The sequence below is a fragment of the Ursus arctos genome, unplaced genomic scaffold (assembly GCF_023065955.2).
Source record: "Ursus arctos isolate Adak ecotype North America unplaced genomic scaffold, UrsArc2.0 scaffold_5, whole genome shotgun sequence".
Lineage (NCBI taxonomy): Eukaryota > Metazoa > Chordata > Mammalia > Carnivora > Ursidae > Ursus > Ursus arctos.
Genome location: NW_026623067.1, coordinates 69,899,350 through 69,922,649, shown reverse-complemented (window position 1 = coordinate 69,922,649; position 23,300 = coordinate 69,899,350). Strand labels below are relative to the sequence as shown.

General features: G+C 33.7%; 1 protein-coding gene across 6 annotated transcripts in view; it reads left to right on the top strand.

Annotated features, from left to right (window-relative positions):
• Positions 1 to 22,910, top strand: part of TMEM161B (transmembrane protein 161B) — a 71,969-nt gene extending 49,059 nt beyond the window's left edge. For 4 of the 6 annotated variants that reach the window (XM_057307132.1, XM_057307131.1, XM_048220795.2 and 1 more), the window contains 7 exons: positions 6,896 to 7,047; positions 7,543 to 7,603; positions 8,061 to 8,201; positions 10,887 to 11,000; positions 13,278 to 13,452; positions 14,701 to 14,797; positions 16,172 to 22,910. In XM_057307132.1, coding sequence (XP_057163115.1) covers positions 6,896 to 7,047; positions 7,543 to 7,603; positions 8,061 to 8,201; positions 10,887 to 11,000; positions 13,278 to 13,452; positions 14,701 to 14,797; positions 16,172 to 16,449 — 1,018 coding nt within the window. In that variant the 3' untranslated portion in view covers positions 16,450 to 22,910. The remainder of the gene's footprint in view (positions 1 to 6,895; positions 7,048 to 7,542; positions 7,604 to 8,060; positions 8,202 to 10,886; positions 11,001 to 13,277; positions 13,453 to 14,700; positions 14,798 to 16,171) is intronic. The other 2 variants (XM_044384051.3, XM_057307133.1) reach the window with 2 other exon arrangements.
• Positions 22,911 to 23,300: the final 390 nt, after the last annotated feature.

Here is a 23,300-nt window from a genome sequence, read left to right as displayed (position 1 = left end):
CATGATCCCAGGGTCCTGGGATTGAGTCCCACGTCCGACTCCTTGCTCAGCGGAGAGTTTGCTTCTCTGCCCCTCCCCTGGCTCGTGCTCGCTTGCTCTCTTGTTTACTCCCTCACTCTCTCAAATAAATAAAATCTTTAAAAAATTATTTACCTGTTCTATTGATTTTTGTTCAGCTTAATGAAATAGCCTTACAAAATATAGATACATCTCATATGTAGATAATCTGTGTGTAAAAACATATATGTAAAAAATTTTTATTCTCCTGCCTGTATCATTCTTTTCTCCAAGTTACTTTTTCCCCAGTGCTATTTTTTTACTTTTACATAAGATGCCGTGCTCTAATACAGAGATTGATAAACTGGCCCGCGGTGTCTGCGTTGCATCCTGTCTTTGTATAGCTCTTGAACTGAAAATGGTTTTTTAACATTTTTAAAGGGTTGTTTAATAAAGATTAAAAAGCCACAGAAGAGTATGCTACAGAGACTGTTGATGGTCCACAGAGCCTAAAATGTTTACTATCTGTTCCTTAACAGAAAGTTTTCTGATCTCTGCTTTAATGTGTGTAGATTCCTGGCTTTTCTTTCATATTTAAGAGTCAGACACTACAAGTGAATTGGAAACCGTATGTAAGTAGGGCTTGGTTAGCTTTCCTGGAGATTAAAACTTGGTAATGCTGAAGCTAGTTTTGTTCTGGGTAGACCTTGTAATGTCATTATTTATTGGTCTTTTCTTTGGGGCCTTTTGGTTTCTCTAGAACAGAGTCTCATCTTGCCTGAGGGTGTGAGCCTGCTGCACCTGTTTTGAAAGTGAGAACACCTTTGAGTATGTAGGCTTTCATTTGTTCCGATTTCAGTACAGTTGCCTTAACCTAAATTCTGTACTTCAGAATCGGTTTCTTCAGAGGCTAAATCTTCATCTTCTGCTGGAGTCACAGTGAACTATGTTGCCTGGCTGCAGAGGGAGTGGAGGGTTGGGCATCCAGTTTCTACTTACGCTTATACCTCTGTTTTCACCCTGAAATGACACTGCTGTGTTTTGTAGAATATCGTACCTCCTAGATTAAATTTTCATGGGAAAGGTTAAAAGATTTAAACATAACTGGGAATTATTTATGAAGTAAAATTAACTTAGTTTTTTTTTTTTATCATTGTATAATCTGTTTGTGCTTGTATACATTCCCATACTACTTTTTGGTATTGGAAGTTCATTATTTTATTCCATTATATAGAAAACATCGTTATTGCTAAAAACTATGAAGAAATCTTTAGTATTCACAACAGTCCTCTGAGGTGGTAGATGTGTTAGTCACATTTTACAAATGAAGAAATTGGAGACACAGAGAAGTTAATTAACTTTTACGTGGAGGATCACATAGTAAGAGTAGAACCAAGATTCAGGCAGGCAGCCTAGATCTAGAGAATGCTTTCTTTCCATCTATGTTACACTGTAGTTCAAGATAGCATATGATAGGGGCACCGTGGCTGGCTTAGTCACTTAAGCATCCAACTCCTAGCTCAGCTCAGGTCTTGATCTCAGGGTCATGAGTTCAAGCTCTGATTTGGGCTCCACACTGGGTGTGGAGCCTACTTTAAAAAAATTAAAAAGATAGCATATGATATACATAGCAGGTGAATTAGAGTAGTGATTACTGTGAGTTCAGAAGAGGGAGAGAATGCCTGGACTGGAGAGTTAATGGTAAGCTTTAGAAAGGATGTGTGGAGCTTGAGTCTGAGTAGGTAGGGGAATAAGGTAGTTCAGATAATAGGTTGTAATCTAAGACAGTATAGCTGTTACCTTTAGGGAATGTTAATACCATTCTGATTTAAGTAGAGGCTTGGGGACAGTTGAATAAAAGCTTGAACACACAGATGTAGCCAGATCATAATATTACATTTCAGAATATTGTATGCGTATTTTACACTATGGGTTATGGGAAGGTTTTGTTCTAATATGGGATTCAATAGATACCTGGTTTTAAGATTCACCCAGTATTCAGTATGATTCGAGGATGCATTTTAGGTGTTTGTGGTTAACGTATTAAGGTAGTAGTGATATAAGGAAGATTATGCTTCCTGCCTGGATTAGATTGCATTTAATTTTGTTATTTTCTTTCCTTTAGTGTTGACATATTTTGTAATTTAATTATTCTTCGGTAACAAAGTATTGCGGTAGGTGTAATATTTGAGAAATTTCATTTTGATCATTTGATACCACTTTTGGCTAATGTTTTGCTTTTCACTGTAAGTGAAGGAGTTGGAAATTGTCTCTAGATTCTTGTATCATTTTCAGTAAAAATAAAGCAATGTTTTTTCCAGCGTGGGCTTAGGGCCCTCGGGCAATGAGAGAGATCATAGCTAGATCTGAGAAGCGGTTCAGTTGTGATTTGGGTGGGCGGGTGGGGGGTTGTTTCGGCTTTTAATCTTACTCCATTTTCCTTATTCTTTCCCAATGTGTAAGCTTTGTTGTAATGCCAAGAAAGAGATGGACCTATAGTGTTTGATACTAGTAAAATGAACTACCAGTGTTGTTTCTTTTATTTTTAAGTTTTGGAGAAGAGTTAAATGAGTAAGGAACACGGGATTCAGAATATCCTAGAGGGAAAAATTGGAGTATCTGTATTCTAGAATTTCATCATCACTCTTAAAACAGTGTTTTTGTGTTTCACTCCTTGAATGCTGAAAGTTAAGATGAAGTTTAAAAGACTTGTAAAATTGTTCCTAACTTGCTTTCTTAGAAAACTTGGTACTCAGAGATAGATTCTCTACTGCATTATAAGAAAAACAACGATTTGCATGGGGAAAAGCTTCAGTAGTCCTATTTATTGAAAAAGTCAGGGTTTTTTTTGTTATTTGCTTTCATAATGTTCACACTTAACCTGGTTTCATCTCTTAATAAAGTGATTAATATCACTTAATCATAGATATAATGAGGCTATGCTTTTATAATTGCATTATTTTAAAAATAGTTGTATAATAGGATCTTACATGTGTAATACTTCTCTGAAGAGAACTTAGGAAGCTTTAAGTAAAGAAGTCGTAATTTTGTAGTTTTAGTAATTGTACTATTAAAAACTAAACCATAATGTCAATTTAAGCTACAGTGTGTTTGTTACTTCTGTTACTTAGAAAACTGTCCCAGAAGCTTAGATTATGCAACGTGGTTTAGGTTAATGCTTTGTAGCTTTTTTTTCTGTATGCACACACAGCTCCTCTCAGAAGCATGTTTCATTACAATCAATGTATTTTCACCCAGACTAATGGAACAGGTCTGCGTTGATGGTGGGGCAGATCCTGCCTTTATTTCCCCTTGGTGGAGACTCTTGATTACTGTCAGGGTCCTGTGTTGGGTATATAGTTTTACTATTTATTTTTCCCTTGGAAAGTCTTTATACTTTAAGCAACTATAGACTACCAGTGTTTGTCTTTGATGTGAGAGCATAAATGCAGAAGCTCTAAAATGAAGATACTCTGTACAGAAATGGAGAAAAATATAGTGGTAGGCTATGTGTAATGGTTAAGTTGTAGAAAAGGTGAAAATCATATTACATCTTAAAATGATGTGGAACCTAAATGTGCTTTGTTAAACCCTCATTAATCATTTTAATTGAAATTGACATCCTATCAATTTGACAGTCCTTCTTAAGCTGAATATTACAAAATCATGCCAACTTCTGCAATGATGCAATATACTTCTATTGCTTATAAATGATTTAGTAGCTGTTAGCCAAGGTAGGAAAAAGATTGACAAATATGTTTAGGGGAAACTTGTACAATAATGTTGGGTGATTTTAGAAAGAATTGTGAAGAGATAACACATGGAATATCACAAAATACCGCACCGCAAAATAAGAACTGCAATGTAAATATCACTCTTGAAATTCTTACTGTAAATTGCAGAGATTGTTGGTTTTGAAGATTTGTAAGACTTGAGGATTTGCAAAAATAATTTAGCTTCCCCTTTCCCTCCTAGTGCTCAATATTGTAAAAACTGACATCTGTTATTGTGTGGGCTAGCTTTTTTACTTCAGTAGAATTTCCAGTTTCTCTTTTTCTACAGTCAGAGTACTACAGACTTAAATTGAGCAAGATAACTTTGTGATAGAGTGCTGACTATTTGCTGGGGGTGATAATTGTAAACTAATGGCATTTGCTTGTTTATTAGTCTTATTTGTTTTTACATTAAAGAAGTAATTTGTTCACATATTTAACTGGTATATATTTAATCTGAGTTATGGTGGATATAAGAAGACATTTAAAATACCTGGTAAATGACTTCAGAAGTTATATGCTGAAGTTCTATATGTGTATTCTGGTTATATGTATCCTAAAGCAGATATTCATGATAGTAAATATGAAAATATGCAGAAGTCTTTTATTAAAAAACTTAAGGGGTTATCATCTAGCTTTTCATTATCTGGTTTTGTCTTATCTTAGAAGCAAATTGGGTGTTTTATTTATGGAATGTAGCATACAAATATTACAGTCTGTGAAGAAATACATTAAAAAGTTGAAATCAATTTCTAGTACAGTGATTTGTAGGTAGTATCTCCAAACTAATGTGTAGATTGTATTCTGAAATGCTTAGAAATAAAGTAACACTTTTTTAGAGAAATAATGGTATAAATGGCATCTCCCTGGCAGTATTAGCCCATGAAAGTTCATTTTGCCTATAACATAGCATACAAGACCATAGTTCTCCAAAGAAAATAGCACTACTACTAATAAGTAATTAGGAAAACAGATTAGAGAAAGTATTTATCTTGCATCATGGTATTTAAGAAAAAGAAGAGAGATTTATGTGAAAAGGAGATTAGCTGGAGTGGAAATCACTGAGATGAGAACAGTGAAAGGCAGGAAGGGGATGATACTGAAAAATGAGCTGAGTAAAGGGTGTTAATAAAATACTTTCCATCACACACTGTTCTGGGGGCCTGGTTGCTCTGGAATAAGTGGGTAAAGATGAGCTATTCCTGTACTACTTTATTTTTTTTTTAATTTTAAAGGGGAAACTATCTGCTAAACAAGCCTTGAGAAAACAAAGCCATAGCCTTTATAAAGCCCAGGTGGTCCTTTAAATTTATAACCATGGGTGGTAAATAATTTATATTTTTGTTATTACCAATAATAAAAACAGATCTTTAGACTAAAACTTTTTCTACATTGAGTGGTTTTTTTTTTACTTTGAGTATATTGTCCCAAACAGTGTTGTTTTTTATATAATTCCTTCAAAAATCTATTTACCCTTGAAGCATAGAATTAATACTCTTTCAGCTTATCTAAACTGCCATGTAAAATCATTTCTATGGCAAAATTCATTCACCGATTGTTTGAGTACCTACTGTGTGCCAGGCATTTTTCTTGGCACTCTTAACTACAGCAATGAACAAGAGATGAGAATCCTTGATATAATGGACTTTACAGTCAGTAGAGATTTATTTCAAGTTCCATTGGAAAAATGCCGAAAAGTCATCTATCTTAATTATTACCTTTAAGTTGTCTTGCTTTAGGATAGGTGACCTTCACTAGAGCAGCTGGGATGCTACATTTATATCCAGTATGCTAGGTAGTATCCAAAAAAAAAAAAAAAATAGAGAATGGGTAATAAGTTTATTAACTATTTTTAAATAGGGCAAAAAAGGACAGCTTTTTAAGCAGCAAGGATGAGAGTTCTTATACTTTCCCAGCTTTTCGTGAAGAAGGATTCTTCTCATCATGAGAATGTTTGAACTGTTGACATCTTTCATGGCAGCTCTATTTTTAGAAGGTTTTTTTGTGTTACTGCTAAACTACCACATAACTTAGGTGCTATATACAGTTTAGAAGAGGCAGTATAATGAGTTAAGTGAACATTCTGGATCCTGACCGCCTAGATTTAAATCCTTACTTCCTCTAATTAAGCTGTGTGCTCTTGGACAAGTTACTTTTCTGTGCCACAGTTTTTTTTTTTAATCTGTAAAGTAGTGATAGTAGTTGGCTAATGTGAGGATGAAATGAGTTAATTGGTAATGCCTAGCACTTGGAAGTACTAAGTGACAGCTGTTATTTTATGTTCCATGCTTGACATATAGTTGATGTGAAAGTTGCTTTTCTAGATTTTTTTTGCCAAGCACCTTATTATTTTGTTTGGCAGGTTTATGCTTTCAAGAACAGTTTGATATAATGGATATCTGAGTTCTAGCTTTGCATCAGCCACTGGTTTGATATTGATTTGATCACTTAGTTGGAGGAGTGGGTGAGTTCAAATAAAATAATCTAATATTTTTACATAAATTTTTTTTTTAATTAAGTGAGCATGTTGAACCTTTGGCTGTTTTTGAGTACTCAGCTAGAACTTACTTCCTGTAGTTTTTTGTTTAATGGTAATCTTTGAAATGATGATACCAGCTTACCAGTGGCTATTAGTAATTCTCAAATTTTGAATTACTGGATGATTTCTGTGATGTGTGTTTAATTCTAAATATAATTTACTTGAAGAACATGCCAAAGAAAAGATATTTCCCAAAAACAATGTCTACCTTAGCTTTTCATGTCATTGAGAACCTATTTCATAAAATTATTTTAATAACCTCCTAGTAAAATTTGAGTCAGATAAAATAGAAATACATTCTTTCCCTAGTTACAGCTTAACATGTATATGTGCACTTTACATTAATTTAAAAATGTTATAAACTTCACTAAAATTTGCTTTGTTTTTATGTCCTATTTCCTGGAAGACTAACCAGATTTTCATTAGTTTTTCACTTCTTTCCAAAGGGCACCTTGTAGGTAAGCATGTTGTAGAGTCAAAATAAATGTTGTAGTCAGATTTTATTGGAGTTTAAGTCCTGTAAAGATGGTTCTGTTTAACTCCCACAAAGTTACTTGTGGTTTTTCCTGAACTTTTTCTTCTGCAGCAAAGTTCTATTTTCATTAACTACACACTATTTTAAAGTAGAAGATGGTGGTGAAAGATCAGTCTGTGTTACCTTTGGATTTTTTTTCTTTGTGAAAGCAATGGCAGTCTTGATTGTAACAGAAAACTATCTGGAATTTGGACTCGAAACAGGTAATCATTTCATACAAGTTTAAAAATCAATTTTGCTTTATCAAGTGTTAATACTTTTTACTTCATTATTTAATAATGTTTTGTATTTGATGTGTTTTTAAAATTAGGTTTGAGATGTATATTCTGTAATGTTCTAAATAACCTTTATTATTCTTAATCTTCCTTTTTTTTTGTTTCAGCTAAATTTTTTGTTAGCTTTTTCCAAAAATGCTGCCCCCCTCATTTTTTCCTTAAAGTTAAGTTTCTGCAATGCTGAAGTTTACTCACATAGATAAAGATGCAAATTTTATGCACACTTATGGGATGTACAAATATCAAAGGACTGTTTTCAAAGACTGTTCCTGCTAATAACCAAATTTTATTGCATTATGGCATACTAATTAGCACATGAAAGAGCCTAAGCTAGTCACTTCAAGATTTAAGATGTTCTGTTTCCTAACATTTTATTTCCAAAGAAAGATTCTGTATTAAGAATAATTTTTTTTCCCCCTGCAGGGTTTACAAATTTTTCAGATAGTGCGATGCAGTTTCTTGAAAAGCAAGGTTTAGAATCTCAGTAAGTTTCTAAAATATTAAGTATCACTTATGTTTAAATTTTTTCATTTTTTGTGTAAAAGCATTTACTGTAAGTGGTTTTGTGTTTAGGACTTTTAGAAATATTTCATAATTTTTACATTATGTATAATAAAGTTAGTATGTTTGATAGAATTCTTATTTGGTTTGCTCTTATTTGATTTAATTCCTCTGCCACCAGAGGTTAAATAACTTTATATCTGAGTCGTATGTCAGATCCTATGCTGAGTATGCAGGTTGGGTTGTTACCAGTGTGGCTAGAGATGCCCTGACGTTCACCAAAATCCATTGTAGGTAGTTGAGTAAGAGCAGTCTTTTTGTAAAAGTTTACTTAGTTTTTGTTACTGTATTATTGTAGTTTGTAAAGTGATTGATTAGAAGAAAGAAAATTCCTAGAAAGTTTCTTATTATCTTTTTTTTTTTTTTTTAATTTTATTTAGGGGTCCTGTTTCAAAACTTACTTTCAAATTTTTCCTGGCTATTTTCTGTTCACTCATTGGGGCTTTTTTGACATTTCCTGGATTACGACTGGCTCAAATGCATCTGGATGCCCTGAATTTGGCAACAGAAAAAATTACACAGTAAGCGGAAAATGTACATAAGCACATGCAGATAAATATATGTTTTCCATCTTAATGAAGGTATATTATTGTAATGAATCATAAATTATTGTATTGAAAATTAATAACCATTTGATGTCACACTACTTCTTCTATAAGCAGGTTTCTTTTATTCACTTCTAAATTTTAAGTCCTGGGATTAAAAACATACATCAATTACTAAATTTCTTTTTTACTTATTAAAAAAAGGAAATGTCAGTATTTATGTTAGTTCTTTTTAACTCAGAAGTTAATGTTTATGATACTGTAATCACTACAACTGAACTAAGGATCTGTGGTAATTCTCTTCAATTAGAACATTTCATTAAAATATTTAAATTTTATGTAAATAATTTTAATTAAATAATTTAATTTTTTATTTAAAAGTGTTTTAAAAGTTAGCTCTGTATACATAAGAAATGTATGTTTTTCCTAAATTACTGAGCGGTTTATGAGACTCTTGTTAAAATAATTTTTTATTTGGGGATTGCTGATACTGTACAGTACTAAATATCATATATTACTTTTAACTGCCAGATTCTACTTTAGTTCTCAAATGGAGAAATCATATTTGAATCTCTACATATAATTCAAAGCCCATTTACTATATTCTTCGTGGTTGTTATAGATGTTTTTTGTTGATGTTAGACACCTTGGCAGAATGACAGGTTTATATCTTTCAATTCATATCTAGACCCAAATTTCCATCTTGTCTTTATGTTTTGCAGTAGAAGCCCAAGTTGAGAATATTCCACTTTGATATATGTATATATAATCTTTGAGTTTCTCTGAGTGGTCATTTTTCTTAACATTTCTGCTCTTAAAACCCTGTATTTAATGATGCTGATTCTGTTAGTCTTTTCACATTCTTACCTCTTACCTATGTCATTTTCCTTTAATTCTGGATCTTTTTTGTTTTTTCCTTAATCTCCATTTTTCTACATATTGTGTGTGTGTGTGCGTGCGCACACGCGTGTTTACCTATTCTCACCTCCCAGTACCCACTTCTTCATTCCTCTTTTTTCCCCTCCTTTTACTCAGCATGCTCTTGGCTACATCCTGCCTTTCTCTCAACATCCATCCATCTCTCTAATGGCTTCTTTTAAAACAAAACCGGGTTCTCCCCCTCCTCTCCACACACACACTTCAGTCCACTAACCCCAGTGTTAGGATTTAAATAAGCTGAAAGGGTGGGTGGAGGGGAGCCCTTTACCAGCTACTGAAACCGCTGTGGGCTGCTCCTTGATACTGGAGTGTTCCCTAGCAACACTGCATACCTAATACTGCTGCTTTCTTCCCCGGCACCCGGTGGTTTACCCTGGCTGGGGGATGAACGAATCACTTTATAAAAATATTTAAAGCATTGAGTGGTGGTTTAGGATTGGGAGGGGGCACATCTTAGTTCCCGTTTCAGTAAAATGTAGCTTCTTTTTAAGATTTTTTTCCCCCTTTGGGGTTTGGAGCTTTATTTTCAGTTCACTGCAAGCCCCCGATTGTGTTGCAGCACTCTGCCATGATACAGAAGTGTAGGCAACCTTGTTCTGGTGTGAGAGTAGCATGACTGGCACAAAGAGCAGTGTTCTCCTCGGCCCTGTGGCCGGGCACTAGTACTTGTTATAGTGCCAGAGCTTAGAACCAAGTTCCACCTTTCCCTGTCAGGTGTTCTGGCGCAGCCCTGTTTTCCTCACATAGATCACTGTCATTTTCACTGTAGTGAAGATTTTGAAATGTGTGTGTGTGTGTGTGTGTGTGTGTGTGTGTGTGTATTTAAAACTGTCCAGTTTAGCCCTTCACTGTGGTTGATCCTGAAAACAGGACATGGTAATAAAATAGAAGAAATTGCATTTTTTTTTCTGACATAAGAACTGTCTTACAGTCATCTGTCTTTGTAGGATACAAACTTGGGACAATAATTAACAATGAAATTATAACTCAGACCTATAACCTTTTGGTGTATTAGGTATATTGCCTTTCTGAAGTAATGTAAATTTTCTTGGTACGTATAGGATAGGGAAATTAACTTCATAATACTACATGAAAAAATAAAAATATATGAATCATTTATGATTTTAAGTGTTATTAAAACATTACACATGATCCTTGCATATTGGAAGTTTCCTTAGTTATAAGTTGTGGAAGGTTCCATGTGCCATATGCCTTCTAGTATTATGGACCTTGCTAATCACTGACTTTTACTTGTAAGTAATGAGGAGGCACTTTGTTTTAGCTTGCACTGAGAAAGTGTCAAAAGATGATGCCTCTGTACTGAAAAGCCATTGAATTCATTGTGTAAAGTTAGTCATTTAAGTACCTGTGTATTAAATCAGGGATATAGTAGGGGATTGTTAAAGAACACTAGGGTAGAACTGAACAGATTAGATTTTAGTACTACATCTGCCTTTAACCTGTAATATTGCCATGAGCAAGTCATTTAACTTTCCTGAATCTAAATGTTCTCATTTGAAAAGTTCAGATAATGAGGTAGTTTTGCAGGGCCTCAAATCAGTGTCAAGTGATAATGATAAATAGAAAATAGTGATGACAGTAGTACCTTAATACAGAATACTGAAAATAAGTTTCTGTCTTCATTTTGTAAGTTCCAAGTTTTTGTAGTTATTAGTGTATTTTGTTCCTGGGTTTTTATATTTATTTCTTACATACTTTCAGAACATTACTTCATATCAACTTCTTGGCTCCTTTATTTATGGTTCTGCTCTGGGTAAAACCAATCACCAAAGACTACATTATGAACCCACCATTGGGTAAAGAAAGTGTCCCTTTGTAAGTATGGGTATTTGAGGGCTAATTTTTATTTCCTTATAGAATCAAAATTGTTTTCCAAAATGGAATATACTGTATTTAAGTTTTTTAATGATAGTATTAGGATACTGCATTTTTAAAACAATAGAAATGCTAAAAGATGTGTTCTAAAACTGAAGTTACAAATCATCATTTAACTTTTTTATGATCTTCATTAGTGAATGTGAATGATTGTTAATCCACATTAACAGTTATCTTGTATACTTGTAAGTTTTTCTGGACTTAATGTCCAGTTGTATCTGACATTTTTGTGTTTGGGGCTTATTTTTAAGATATTTGCTTCAGTTCTTTTTTTCTTAACTGTGAAAATTACAGAGGATAGGTGCACCTGGGTGGCTCAGTAGTTAAGCGTCTGCGTTTGGCTCGGGGCATGATCCCAGAGTCCTGGGATCAAGCCCCACGCACATCGGGATCCCTGCTCCACTGGGAGCCTGCTTCTTCCTCTCCCACTCCCCCTGCTTGTGTTCCCTCTCTCGCTGGCTGTCTCCCTCTCTGTCAAATAAGTAAAATCTTAAAAAAAGAAAAAAAAGAAAATTACAAAGGATAAAATAAGTGGTATAAATGGAAACTCATATTCAGCCCCTATGAGAGTTGTTAATGTTTTCCATATTTGCTTCACACTTTTTTTGTTTTGTTTTTTTGATGAAGTGATTTTTCAAGTGAAGTAGAGGTCTAACATTTTTACACCTAACATGAGTATGTACCTCTAAGAAATAAGGACATTTTCCATAATAGTATCATCATACCTATCAAATTAAAAATAATGCCTTAACATTATTATCTAATATTAGGTCATATTTCCCCTTTTAACAGAAGATGGTAAGGAAACACAAAGAATTTATTAAAAGGTACTAATAACTGTACTTGATGTATTAACTCGTTAGCCTTTTGGAACTATGTTACAATAATGGAAAGATTCAGACAACCTGGTTCAAGCACCAGTTCCGATCACTGAAACTGTCACTTGAGGCAGGTTATTTAACTTCACTGAGCCTCTGTTTCCCCATCTGGAAAATGAAGATAATAGTATCTACCTCACAAAGTTATCATTGGAATTAAATGAATGCATGTAATGTAGCCAGCTGGAAGTAAATGCTTAATCAGTGTTTCTTTCACTGCTCTGCCTCATCAAAATTAAAGTAGAAAACCTTGACAAGTCATTGACTCCACAGTATACATTTTATATTACGTATTTCTTTTAGATCCTGGTACACATTTGTTTTGGAGTATATAATCAGTGATGACCAGGACTTTTTTTTTTTTTAAGAGTTAGTCTTATTAAACTAGGGAAGTATTCCTTGAGGTCGTAATGTTTTTTTCCCCCACACAAGTAAGTCTTAATGGTAATTTTAACTTGACAGATTCACAACGTTTTTCAAAGTAATTTCACACATTTCAGCCGTCCAATATTAAGTGCCTGATGTGTGCTAGAGTTTAGAATAGACGTGGAGCATGGTCTAGGTGTTACTTTCAAATTACTCACAGTGTTACCTTTTATTAAAGGAGAAACCATGGTCTTTTAAAAACGTTAAATCACAAAGGACATCAGAAATTACCTCTTCTTTCTAAAATCCATTAAGGAGCCCTCTCCAGTCAACAGAAAAAAACGTCATAAGGGTACATCTTCTACCTGAAATCCTCATCTTAGTCTTAAGGAATTGCTCACAACTGAGCCAGCTTGAGCACATAGGTTAAATGACTTGTTGGAGAGGAGTCTGAGCCATCCGATTTCTTCATAATGTATCAGAATTTCTGGTTTTCCTATGATCCCAGTCAGGAAGTCGTCCGGGTGAGAGATCCTGTTCAAATATCTATATAAATCAGACAAAACTCTAGGCATGGGTTGTTGCCTTGCTAGTTCCCTAGGCAGTCTCCTGTAGTTATCCTCTTTCTCTCGTTTCTCTAGTTTAAGAGCACCCAGCTTCTCTCTTCATTTCACAACCAGTTTTTTTTCCATGGAGGAGGGCAGGTAGTGAGGAGGATCCCAGGTACTCCCGCATTTTCTAGGTGTCTGTTAATACTGTACTTTCATGATACATTTATCTGTCTAGGTCTGTTATACAAGTCAAATTATTCTATAGATAAGTCTGTAGTATAGTGGGATACTTGTGTTTTATATCTCCAACTGTAATTAAGTATAGCTACCTTGTATTTTATATGGTGAACACTGACGCACGTAACCAGCATGCTAACGTATTTTGGTCTTTGAGAGCACCGTGTCAACTTTTTGATCTGTAGAATGACAGAGGCTACATTCGATACTCTGCGACTCTGGTTAATAATCCTGCTGTGTGCTTTGCGGTTGGCCATGATGCGCAGTCACCTGCAAGCTTACTTAAACTTAGCCCAGAAATGTGTGGATCAGATGAAGAAAGAAGCAGGGCGAATAAGTACAGTTGAGCTACAGAAAATGGTAAGTTTCGTACTGTAGTCACAATGAAGATAGTAAGCACCGTATTGTAAGAAAACAAAGCATTTAATTTCCCTTAATAGTAATTTTATCCCACAATACTCTTGCCATTAAATAAATGGCATAATCTTAAACTGACAGATACGGAAGAGACCTTGATCTGATTTTGGTGCTAAGTGAAGAAAGAATCTCAGGTCCTCTTCCAGAAGTATCATACAGTTTGGATTGCAATGCTGTGGTATATCTACTATTGCTATATGGGACCCCCAATTGATTTGGAAGACATTACAATATATTATTGTCTAGCCTTTAAGACTTAAGGGGTAGGAAATACTAGTTTTAGTGACTAAATTAATTCCACATAACAGTATTCCAAGTATTTGAACATGAAATGTAAATATTTAACTTAATGGAAATTCCAAGAAGGAAAGGGCTAGGAATCCATCCACCATTATAGTTAACTGGATCTGTATAACCGGATCATGTCTTTTTTTAGAAATTTTGTGTTGAGTGCTCTGTTTTTCACTTCTTTCATAGTCAGAGGTGTTCATCAAGATTCAGACACTTTTTTTGTTTACCTTACATATTTTCGTTCTCTCTATAATTTTACCTCAAATTTTAGTTGTATATGTTCATATAGAATGGGGGCTTGATGTTTTCATTTATGAGGGTTTTATGTTATTTTTATTTAGCTTGATGTTTTTGGTGTCCGTCTAGAGATTCTAGCATTTTGTTTTATGTTTGAAATGTAAGTGAATATACCATTTAAATTTAAGGGATTATTTTCTCCAATTTATATTAACCACTTAAGAACTATTTTCAAGGAGTTTAATATTTCCACATTTAAAACTTATCTTCAGAGGCCTGAGTGGCTCAGTCAGTTAAGCGTCTGCCTTTGGCTCTGGTCATGATCCCAGGGTGCTGGGATCGAGCCCCACGTCAGGCTCTCTGCTCAGTGGGGAGCCTGCTTCTCCCTGTCCCTCTGTTGGTCCCCCTGCTTGTGCTCGCTCATGCTCTCTGTCAAATAAATAAAGTCTTTAAAAAAATAAATAAAATTTACCTTCAAACTGAGCCTTTCTGAAGTCAGTTTGGGGGCATTTATAATGAAGTACAGACTTAATAGCATTTAGCTTCCTTCCCATGATGGGATTACTTATCTCTTAAGCGATTCATTTTGACAATTATGTGAAAGTTTAATTTACTCATAACATGTCAGCGGTATTAGACACTTAAGAATGTTGTTGGTTGCAGGTGGCTCGAGTCTTTTATTACCTGTGTGTCATTGCCCTGCAGTATGTGGCGCCTCTGGTAATGCTGCTTCACACAACTCTGCTTTTGAAAACACTAGGTAGGCTTGCCCTGGCAACTGGGAAATGTGTTGTTTAACTTTCTACCTATAATGAATAATGCTTTTTGTTACCTACAAAGAAATATGTTTCTTAAAATTGTTTTCTTTGAAAGTTTTAAGAAGAAACATGGGAAACTTTTAAAAGTTGATTCATCATCTTCAGGTCCATATAGTTTTATAATATTATGCTTTACGTATAAGAATTGTTTGCTTAAGATTAATTCCCAGGGGGCGCCTGGGTGGCACAGCGGTTAAGCGTCTGCCTTCAGCTCAGGGCGTGATCCCAGCATTATGGGATCGAGCCCCACATCAGGCTCCTCCGCTATGAGCCTGCTTCTTCCTCTCCCACTCCCCCTGCTTGTGTTCCCTCTCTCGCTGGCTGTCTCTATCTCTGTCGAATAAATGAATAAAATCTTTAAAAAAAAAAAAAAAAAAGATTAATTCCCAGATTTACTGAGAAGCTTGAATGAGCACTCTTGGTCTTAGTTATTTTGTGTTGTACGAGGATGATGGAAGATTTTGTTAGTGCCTAACATTTCAGTTATTATAAGGTAGTTGTATACTTAAATGAGTCCAGGATCCTTTAGTCAGTTCTTCTTTAGATATTAACAGGATAAGGATTTCTCAGCAGAAGAACAAAGTTCTCCTATAAGTCTGTTTACTGAACTTTCAAGTTTCTGTGTGGTGTTATTCGAGAACTATCTGTTATTGTATTGATTATTTCTCTTTGCTTAGATCAGTCAGCTAGTGAGTGTGGGGGTTTAAGAAGCCCAAAGGAACTAAAAGTAAAAGTATTATTTGGGTGGGCTTCATAGGTACTATAGAGCTGGTGATAGATGTAAATGGCCTTTAGGAATCTATGGAACATAAAGAAGTAGCTCAGTTATAAATTATGTGACTCATATCCTATCCAACATAGGAAAATATACGATGAAAAACTTTCTGGAAGCTATTAATAGTCTCTCACATTGAAATCATAGATAGTTTCTGAGAAAGAAATTTATTCTGATATTCTAGAGGTAGAAAAGATTTCTGAGAAGTTACTGAGTTTGTCCCTGTCACTCCAGTAGAGGTAGTTGATTATTTTACAAGGAAAAAAATTGTTTTTATTATTTTACCAGATTTTAGTGCACTTAATTAAAAGTAAATTAGATTTTTATGTGTACTTTTACTGGTAAGACCAGCTTGTAGTCTAATCAGGTTAAATGAATTTTTTACCAGATATGTAGAAAGGTTATTTTATTTTTAACATGAAATAATTTGTTATGCTACTAAACTCCTTGTTCTTAGTTTCAAGTATAAATTAAATAAATTGTTTTCAGTTAGAGGGCTTGGAATTAGTCTTCAGGTTTACTTGTGTCTTGAATTTTCTAGGTAATCATTCCTGGGGGATTTATCCAGAATCTATCTCTACCTTGCCAGTGGATAATAGTCTACCCTCCAACTCTGTTTACTCTGAATTACCATCTGCTGATGGGAAGATGAAGGTAACTGTTACACAAATAACAGTGGCACTGAGCAGCTTAAAAAATATTTTCACTCCTCTGCTTTTTCGAGGACTTCTGTCTTTTCTGACCTGGTGGATTGCTGCTTGTCTCTTTTCTACAAGCCTTTTTGGGCTTTTCTATCACCAGTATCTGACTGTGGCATGAATCTCAGTTAACAAAAAAAGGATATCCGAGTCACACTTTGAATTGAAATATTTGTGCCCTTGAAGGGCTGTTGGAAACCAGAAGAAAGTAAATACAAAAGAAAAAAACATATCAGAATATCTTGTTTTAGATGCTTCCTCTGTATTCTCAGGGTGAATCAATGGTATAATATTTAAAATTACAGAGTAGATTATTAACTGCTATACTGTGGCATTGGAATTTTAACTCCTTGTATTAACTGATGTGAGAGGGCTATCTACAGGGTAATACTTTTGATTACCTTGGTTTACAGAAACCTCCAACAGTCTTTGAAACTTCTGACTACAGTTATTGATTGATTGCTCTTAATGGTATAAAGGTACTGTTAATATCCATAGTGGCTGCCTGCAGAACAATCTTCAAACTGAGCCATGTTTAGTGGAGGGAAAGGAGCTAGAGTCACTTCTGTTGGTAATACATTAGTCACTCTTCAAACAACAACAGCAAAATCCAACAGAAAGGAAGAAATAGCTGCTGTATATTACAGTAAAGAAAGCTGCATAGTAATTTTAAATTTAATGGAGATGTATATGCTTAATATCTACAAGTACTGCTGCTTGAGAGTAGCAAGAACATTGTTTTAAAATGTATTCTATCCAACTTGAGGGATCTTTTAAAATGATTGGCTATGTGAACACTTGCAATCTTGCTAATAGGCTTGGAACTCCCATATTTTATTTTATTCTGTGATACAGTTCTTTTAATAGTCTAAAGATATTTATCAATATTGATCAGACTTTTAAAAAATTCCTTTAATCCTGCTGACTACCTGTATATATTGTATATATATTATATATTAAATATATAATATATTGAGATTATAAAAGGTGAAAATATTGGATACTTATAATATTTTAAGTTGCTGAATGTATATTAAATGTGATTGAATGGGATGTGTTTGTATCTAGAAATTTTCTTTTTGGAATGAGATTAAAATACATTTTGAAAGTTCATCAGATGAAGCAATTCATTTGTGTTGCCTGTGTGTGAGACTGCTTAAAATTAAAAATACTTGGATGATTTCTCCCAAATTAAAATTTTTTCTGTCATTTTCAAACATCAGAACCTTTCCCACTAACCCAATCTATAGGAATAATTAAACCCATGTTAAATAGGATTTGTTTTAAGTTTATAGTGTTTAGAATAAGAAATGTTAATGTTTTCTTTTACAGAATGAAATTGAGGTAATTTGAATGAAAAATTCTTAGGAAATGAAAAAATGTAATTTTGGGGGGCTTTGTTTATGTAAAACACAAAATTAAGAGTTTCAGTTTTAAAGGGAATGAATATAAGAGATAAATAAGGTTTGTTTTCTTTTTTAAACAATTAGTAGAATTTATAGAAAAACGTTCTTCCATAGAATGTTCTTGAGAAGCTGTATATTAGTGCTATTGTTTCAGTGCTATTGTCACTATTGAAAGCATTTTTGAATGTCTTTTAGAATTACTTTCAAGGCTTGTGGTTCACATTCATTTGAATAATCGCAGTACAGACAAGTTCCTGTCTTTTGGTATAGATTAAATATTTTGGAATTAGCTGACATATTTAAATATGAGTGAGTAATAAGTGCTTAAGTTGGATAAAACTCTTTGGTTGATATGAATCGTTAATATAACCTAATGATAGTTCATGTGTATTTCCAAAAGAAACATTCTAAATACATCTTGAGATAACAGCATCCACTAAAATAAGTATCTTTTAACAAGATTATAGCAGAGTATGACATTTTGTATGTGAAAGTTCTCACATGTTGGACTTGAAAAGAACTTTACCTCATACTTAAAACCATTTTTATTAAAGAGCTACATTTTAAAAACTATAATTTATTATTTTGAGTTTCAAAGATTGTACTGTGGAGTAATCCGGGGAGGTGGGGGGGAAGAGCTGGAAAAGGCTTAGAATTTATTATTGGGGGGCGCCTGGGTGGCACAGCGGTTAAGCGTCTGCCTTCGGCTCAGGGCGTGATTCCGGTGTTATGGGATCGAGCCCCACATCAGGCTCCTCTGCTATGAGCCTGCTTCTTCCTCTCCCACTCCCCCTGCTTGTGTTCCCTCTCTAGCTGGCTGTCTCTATCTCTGTCAAATAAATAAATCAAATCTTTAAAAAAAAAAAAAATTTTTATTATTGGATGAAATAACATGAATTTCTAAAATACAACTGATTCACTCTTCTTAGACTTGAATTCTCCATAAGTATACTGTGTACTTATGCAAACTGCACATTAATTTAAGTAATGGATTTGGTTTAGTTTTTTTTTTTTTAGCCTTTCCAAACAGATTTGAAGAGAATGATGGTTATAACTACTGGTTTATTTAAGCACCTTGTCTCTGTACACAGATTCTGTTCCTGACTGTAAAGGGTTTATACTTTAAGTAATTTTTAATTGAGATATAATTGACATACAACATAGTATTTGTTTTAGGTGTACAATATAATTTATATGTGTGTGTATGATTCCAAAATGATTCCAAATAATATTTTAATATTCTTAATGAGGCCAGTAGAATTATTTTTTATGTTGGGCTCTAGTCAATATAAATGCTTCATAGGTCAGTTATTTCATATTTCTACTAAATTAACTAGGAATCCTTATAATCTTGCTTCGTATGATTTGTGGAATTGCATTTGACAATTTGTTGATTCCTGCCCCCCCACTCCCTGCCCATTGCACTATAAAAATCAGGTATTCTCCCTTCTACCCCCATTGATATGTCTGAAATGAAAAGCATATAATTTTTTCTTAATATCCGTATGCATTTGATTATCTTTGGCATTTTCCCCAGAATTCCAATTGCTATGCATAAATGACCAGTGCATCCAAGCAGAATGGGCTCATTGTCTTATTGTTTCTGATATAAATATCATTGGTAAAATAGTGACATTTCTTCTTGAGTTATGATTCAGAACAGATATTCATCCATTAATGGAATTGATAGGTCCAGGAAGTAATAAGTAGACTTCATTATGAAATCTATAATTGGAACTTCACTGGATAGATTTTATTCTTTCAAATGAAAGATTAAATTCTCAGTACTGAAAAGCATAGGGTCTCAACATTCTCTGAATTCAAACACACTTTCTGAGCCATCTCATAATTGAAAATGGTCTATCATGGTATATGGCTCTATTCAGCAGAATAAAACTAAGTGATTATTGAATGTGGATCATCCTGCATCTTCACAGACCTTTAGGTGACTTAAAGAATCAGATTTGAACATATTTATGATCCTAGACCATGAACCCAGTATCTCAGATATTTCTGCAATATCATCTTTTAACTCCTACTTGTCTCATTATGTTCGTACCCTGGGTTCATAGCTGAGCTGGTTATATGCCGTGAAAACTCTGACATGGACACTAAGGATGATCACAAAGCTAATGTCAACCTTTCTGTCCTTTAAAATGGTATAAACATTTTACTTATTTTTTTTCTTCCTAAGAAAAAAGAAAAACCAGATATAGCCTGTTCATATGTTTGTCTTGTTAAAATTGAACTTTTTTTTAGCTACAGACTGTTACGTTCGATGGGCCTATATCTTCAGTGATTCAGATAATGTGTATTTTTCTATTTCATTGTTGTTTTTTCCTTTTTTTCCCCCTTAAACTCCCTATATGTGGTACTCCCCTCCTTTCTACCACTTGGCGAAAGACTATTCATGGTCTTAAATGAAGAAACAGCGTAATTTTGTGGAAAGAATGTTAATTTAACAATCAGAAAACATCACATTACTGCCTTCAGTTAGCTAATTTTTGCACACAACTAGGCGTTCAACCTATATTAATTAAATAGAACTGAATTATCATCACTGTTGACCTCAGTTTTATCATAAAATAAAATAAGGAATTTACATTAAATGTATGGCTATATATTTCTGCAGCTGGTATCAGTTTCTCTTTGTGTTAGCATGAGAAAAATGAATAGCAATTTTTGGCTTCAGGAATGGTCACAGATCATGTTAGAGGATATTCACTTACCATCCCTTGAAAATGACTTCACAAGGTGTTTTCTCCAGGAAAATTTTGCTTTGTACTCCTTTAATTATTCATTCAATAAATCTTTGTTGAGTACCTATAATACTCCAGAAACTGCCCTACGTACAGCAGTGAACAAAATCCCTCCCCTCAAGGAGCTTAGAGTTTGGTGAGGGAATGCAGCAAAATGAGTGAGTCAAATGTAGGATATATTAGATAGTGATAAGATCTAATGAGTGGGGATGCTGGGGAGGAATCAGGGAAGGGAGAAAGAATATGAAGTTGGAGGGTAGGGATAAAGTTAAAATTTTAAGCAGAGCATCAAGAGAAAAGGCCTCACTGAAAAAGTAAATTATTGAGTAATGACTTGCAGGAAGTAAGACCCATCATAGTGGGTTTTTTTTCTTGTTAGCAGTGTTCTTAGTTTTTTCTTACTAGTGGTTTTCTCAGTAGTTCATTGGTTGACAGAACACCCTGATTGCTTGGACTTCGCTATTTGTGAGCTCACTAACGGAATTTTTGAAAAGATGGATGGTATTATATATTCCCCTTTTTGGGTTGGTGTATTGTGTAGAAAGGATTCTAGGCGTTGAATTTAAATGCTGCTTGTTTGCTAATGAACAGTAAAGCATGTAAGAAATATAATCTCCTGAGTCCACTTGTTATAGTTTCTCTGTCAAGTGCTTTTTAACTTAATTCAAACATGTTTACATTTTATTTCAGTAGAACTTCTAAAGACTCAAAGGATTTCAAATGAATTGCAGAACTCTAGAGCAATAGGATGTGTCCATTTGGCAGACAAATTTTACCCACCCGTTCTTTAATCTGTCAGATAATCTGTTACACAAAGGTAATTACGCAAAGGGTAGCATGGCTGAGGACAAATTTTATTAATAGCATATCAAAATTTTAAATATTCTAACACAATTTGAGTAAATCAAGTGTACCCACTGCTGAAGTATTAAAAATGAAAGAACATATTTTTTTAAATAGTGCTCTGTGGAAGTTAGTTTTAACATCTATTTTATTTGGAATGCATTTTTCTTTCTGTAATTCTAGTGAAACAATTTATGAATAGAAAATTCCAAAAGACTAAAGCAAATGAAACTATGTTAGTAGAATTACTTTAAATAAGGAGCAATGGTGATAAGTTACAGGAATTACTGTGATTGTGTATTTGTGTGTATTTACTTGTCCTATTTTTAACATTACCTCAGAGCATGAGGTGTAACTTTTTTCCATGTATTTAAATTTCCGTCATTATAGTGGATAGTCCACGTACCAGTTTTGGATAAGTGGCTTATGTCTAAAGTTAGTAGTCTGGCAACTGAACAGTCCGTTGAAACTGAATATCAACATCAGAAAAAAACCTGAATTATAGGAATAAACCAAAATTTTATTTAACAAACTTTAATCATTAAAAGTTTTTTTTTTTAATTCAGTAGTGAAATTTTAAAGGAGTCACATTGCAGTAATGGTGAAAGCAGAGTCATTTCAACTCTTGGCACTAGAACAATGAGATAACCACATTTTAGAAATTGAACCTCAGTCCTTATAGTTGTATGTAGTACCTCAGAAAACACAGAAAATTGAATTCAAGAGGGACCATATACCCTGTTGTAAAAACTAAAACAACATGGCTTTTAGAGAAAGTCATAAGATAACAGTTCAGTAATTTTAGGGGTGGGCAAAGGTTTCTTAGTATGTAAGCAATAATCAGTGTTTTAATGATAAAATAGATTTCATAGAGATTAAAAATTTCTCATCAAAAAACCTGTTTAGAAAATAGACATGTCATAGGTTGAGATAAAATATTTGCAAAACATGAGAAAGAGGACTGGTGTTCAGAATATATAAACAACTACCAAAAAAAAAAAAAAGATGAAGTGGGCAAGAAATTTAAATAGACACTTCACAGTTGACCACAAAGCAGATGATAAAGTACTCAACCTCTAGCAGTTTTAATATGATGATCCTTTTTATAATTTTCTTAAATTTATTAAACTGAATTTGTTGAGGTTCTTAGATCACTAGGTTTTTATCTCAGGTCAAGTTAAAGACTGACTAATATTTCCATCTTGAGAAAAGAAGTAGAAATGCAGTTGCAATGCATTGTTGGATTTTACAATTTTTTTTGACAGCTCTTTTGCAGAAGAATGTGTTGAAAAGAGTGTTCCATTCTTTAAGTTAGGATGATTCAATAAAATGTTAAGTACTAGCACTATCTAGATCATGCGTAAAAGGTTTTTCAATTATGTGATCAGACATATGCAATAAATTTGATAATAGTTTTCTTTGCCTCTTTAAGTACTGATTTTACTTGAGAGTATTAAAGTTCTTAACAGAAGGAGTGGATTTTAGTTTTCACATTTTAAGTGGAAGAGCACTTTTTCGTCTTGCCACTTCATTGTACCATTCTAAGTACCACTTAAAAGTACCATGTTTGTAATTATTAAGCTATATTTGTTGCTGATTGTAAAGCAATAAAAAAATTTTTTGTCTTTTTTTTTTTTAATGTGATTTCATTCCACAGTTCATTGACACAGTTTGGTTTTGTTTAGGTGATTTTTCCTCTCTGTGTTTATTTTGTATATCTTTTATGGCTATGTCTTGAAGTTCACTAATTTTTTTTTTTTTTTTTTTTTTTTTTTTTTGTAGTTTATCTTGTGTTTAACTCATCCAGTGTGTTTTTCACCTCGGACCTTTTTTAATCTCTAGAAGTTCAGTTTGGGTCTTTTGTATTTCCTGCATGTCTCTCCTTAACAGGTTTATACTTTCATGAACATAAAGAATATAAGTTTATAATAATTGATTCAATGTGTTGATCTAGTAATATTTTT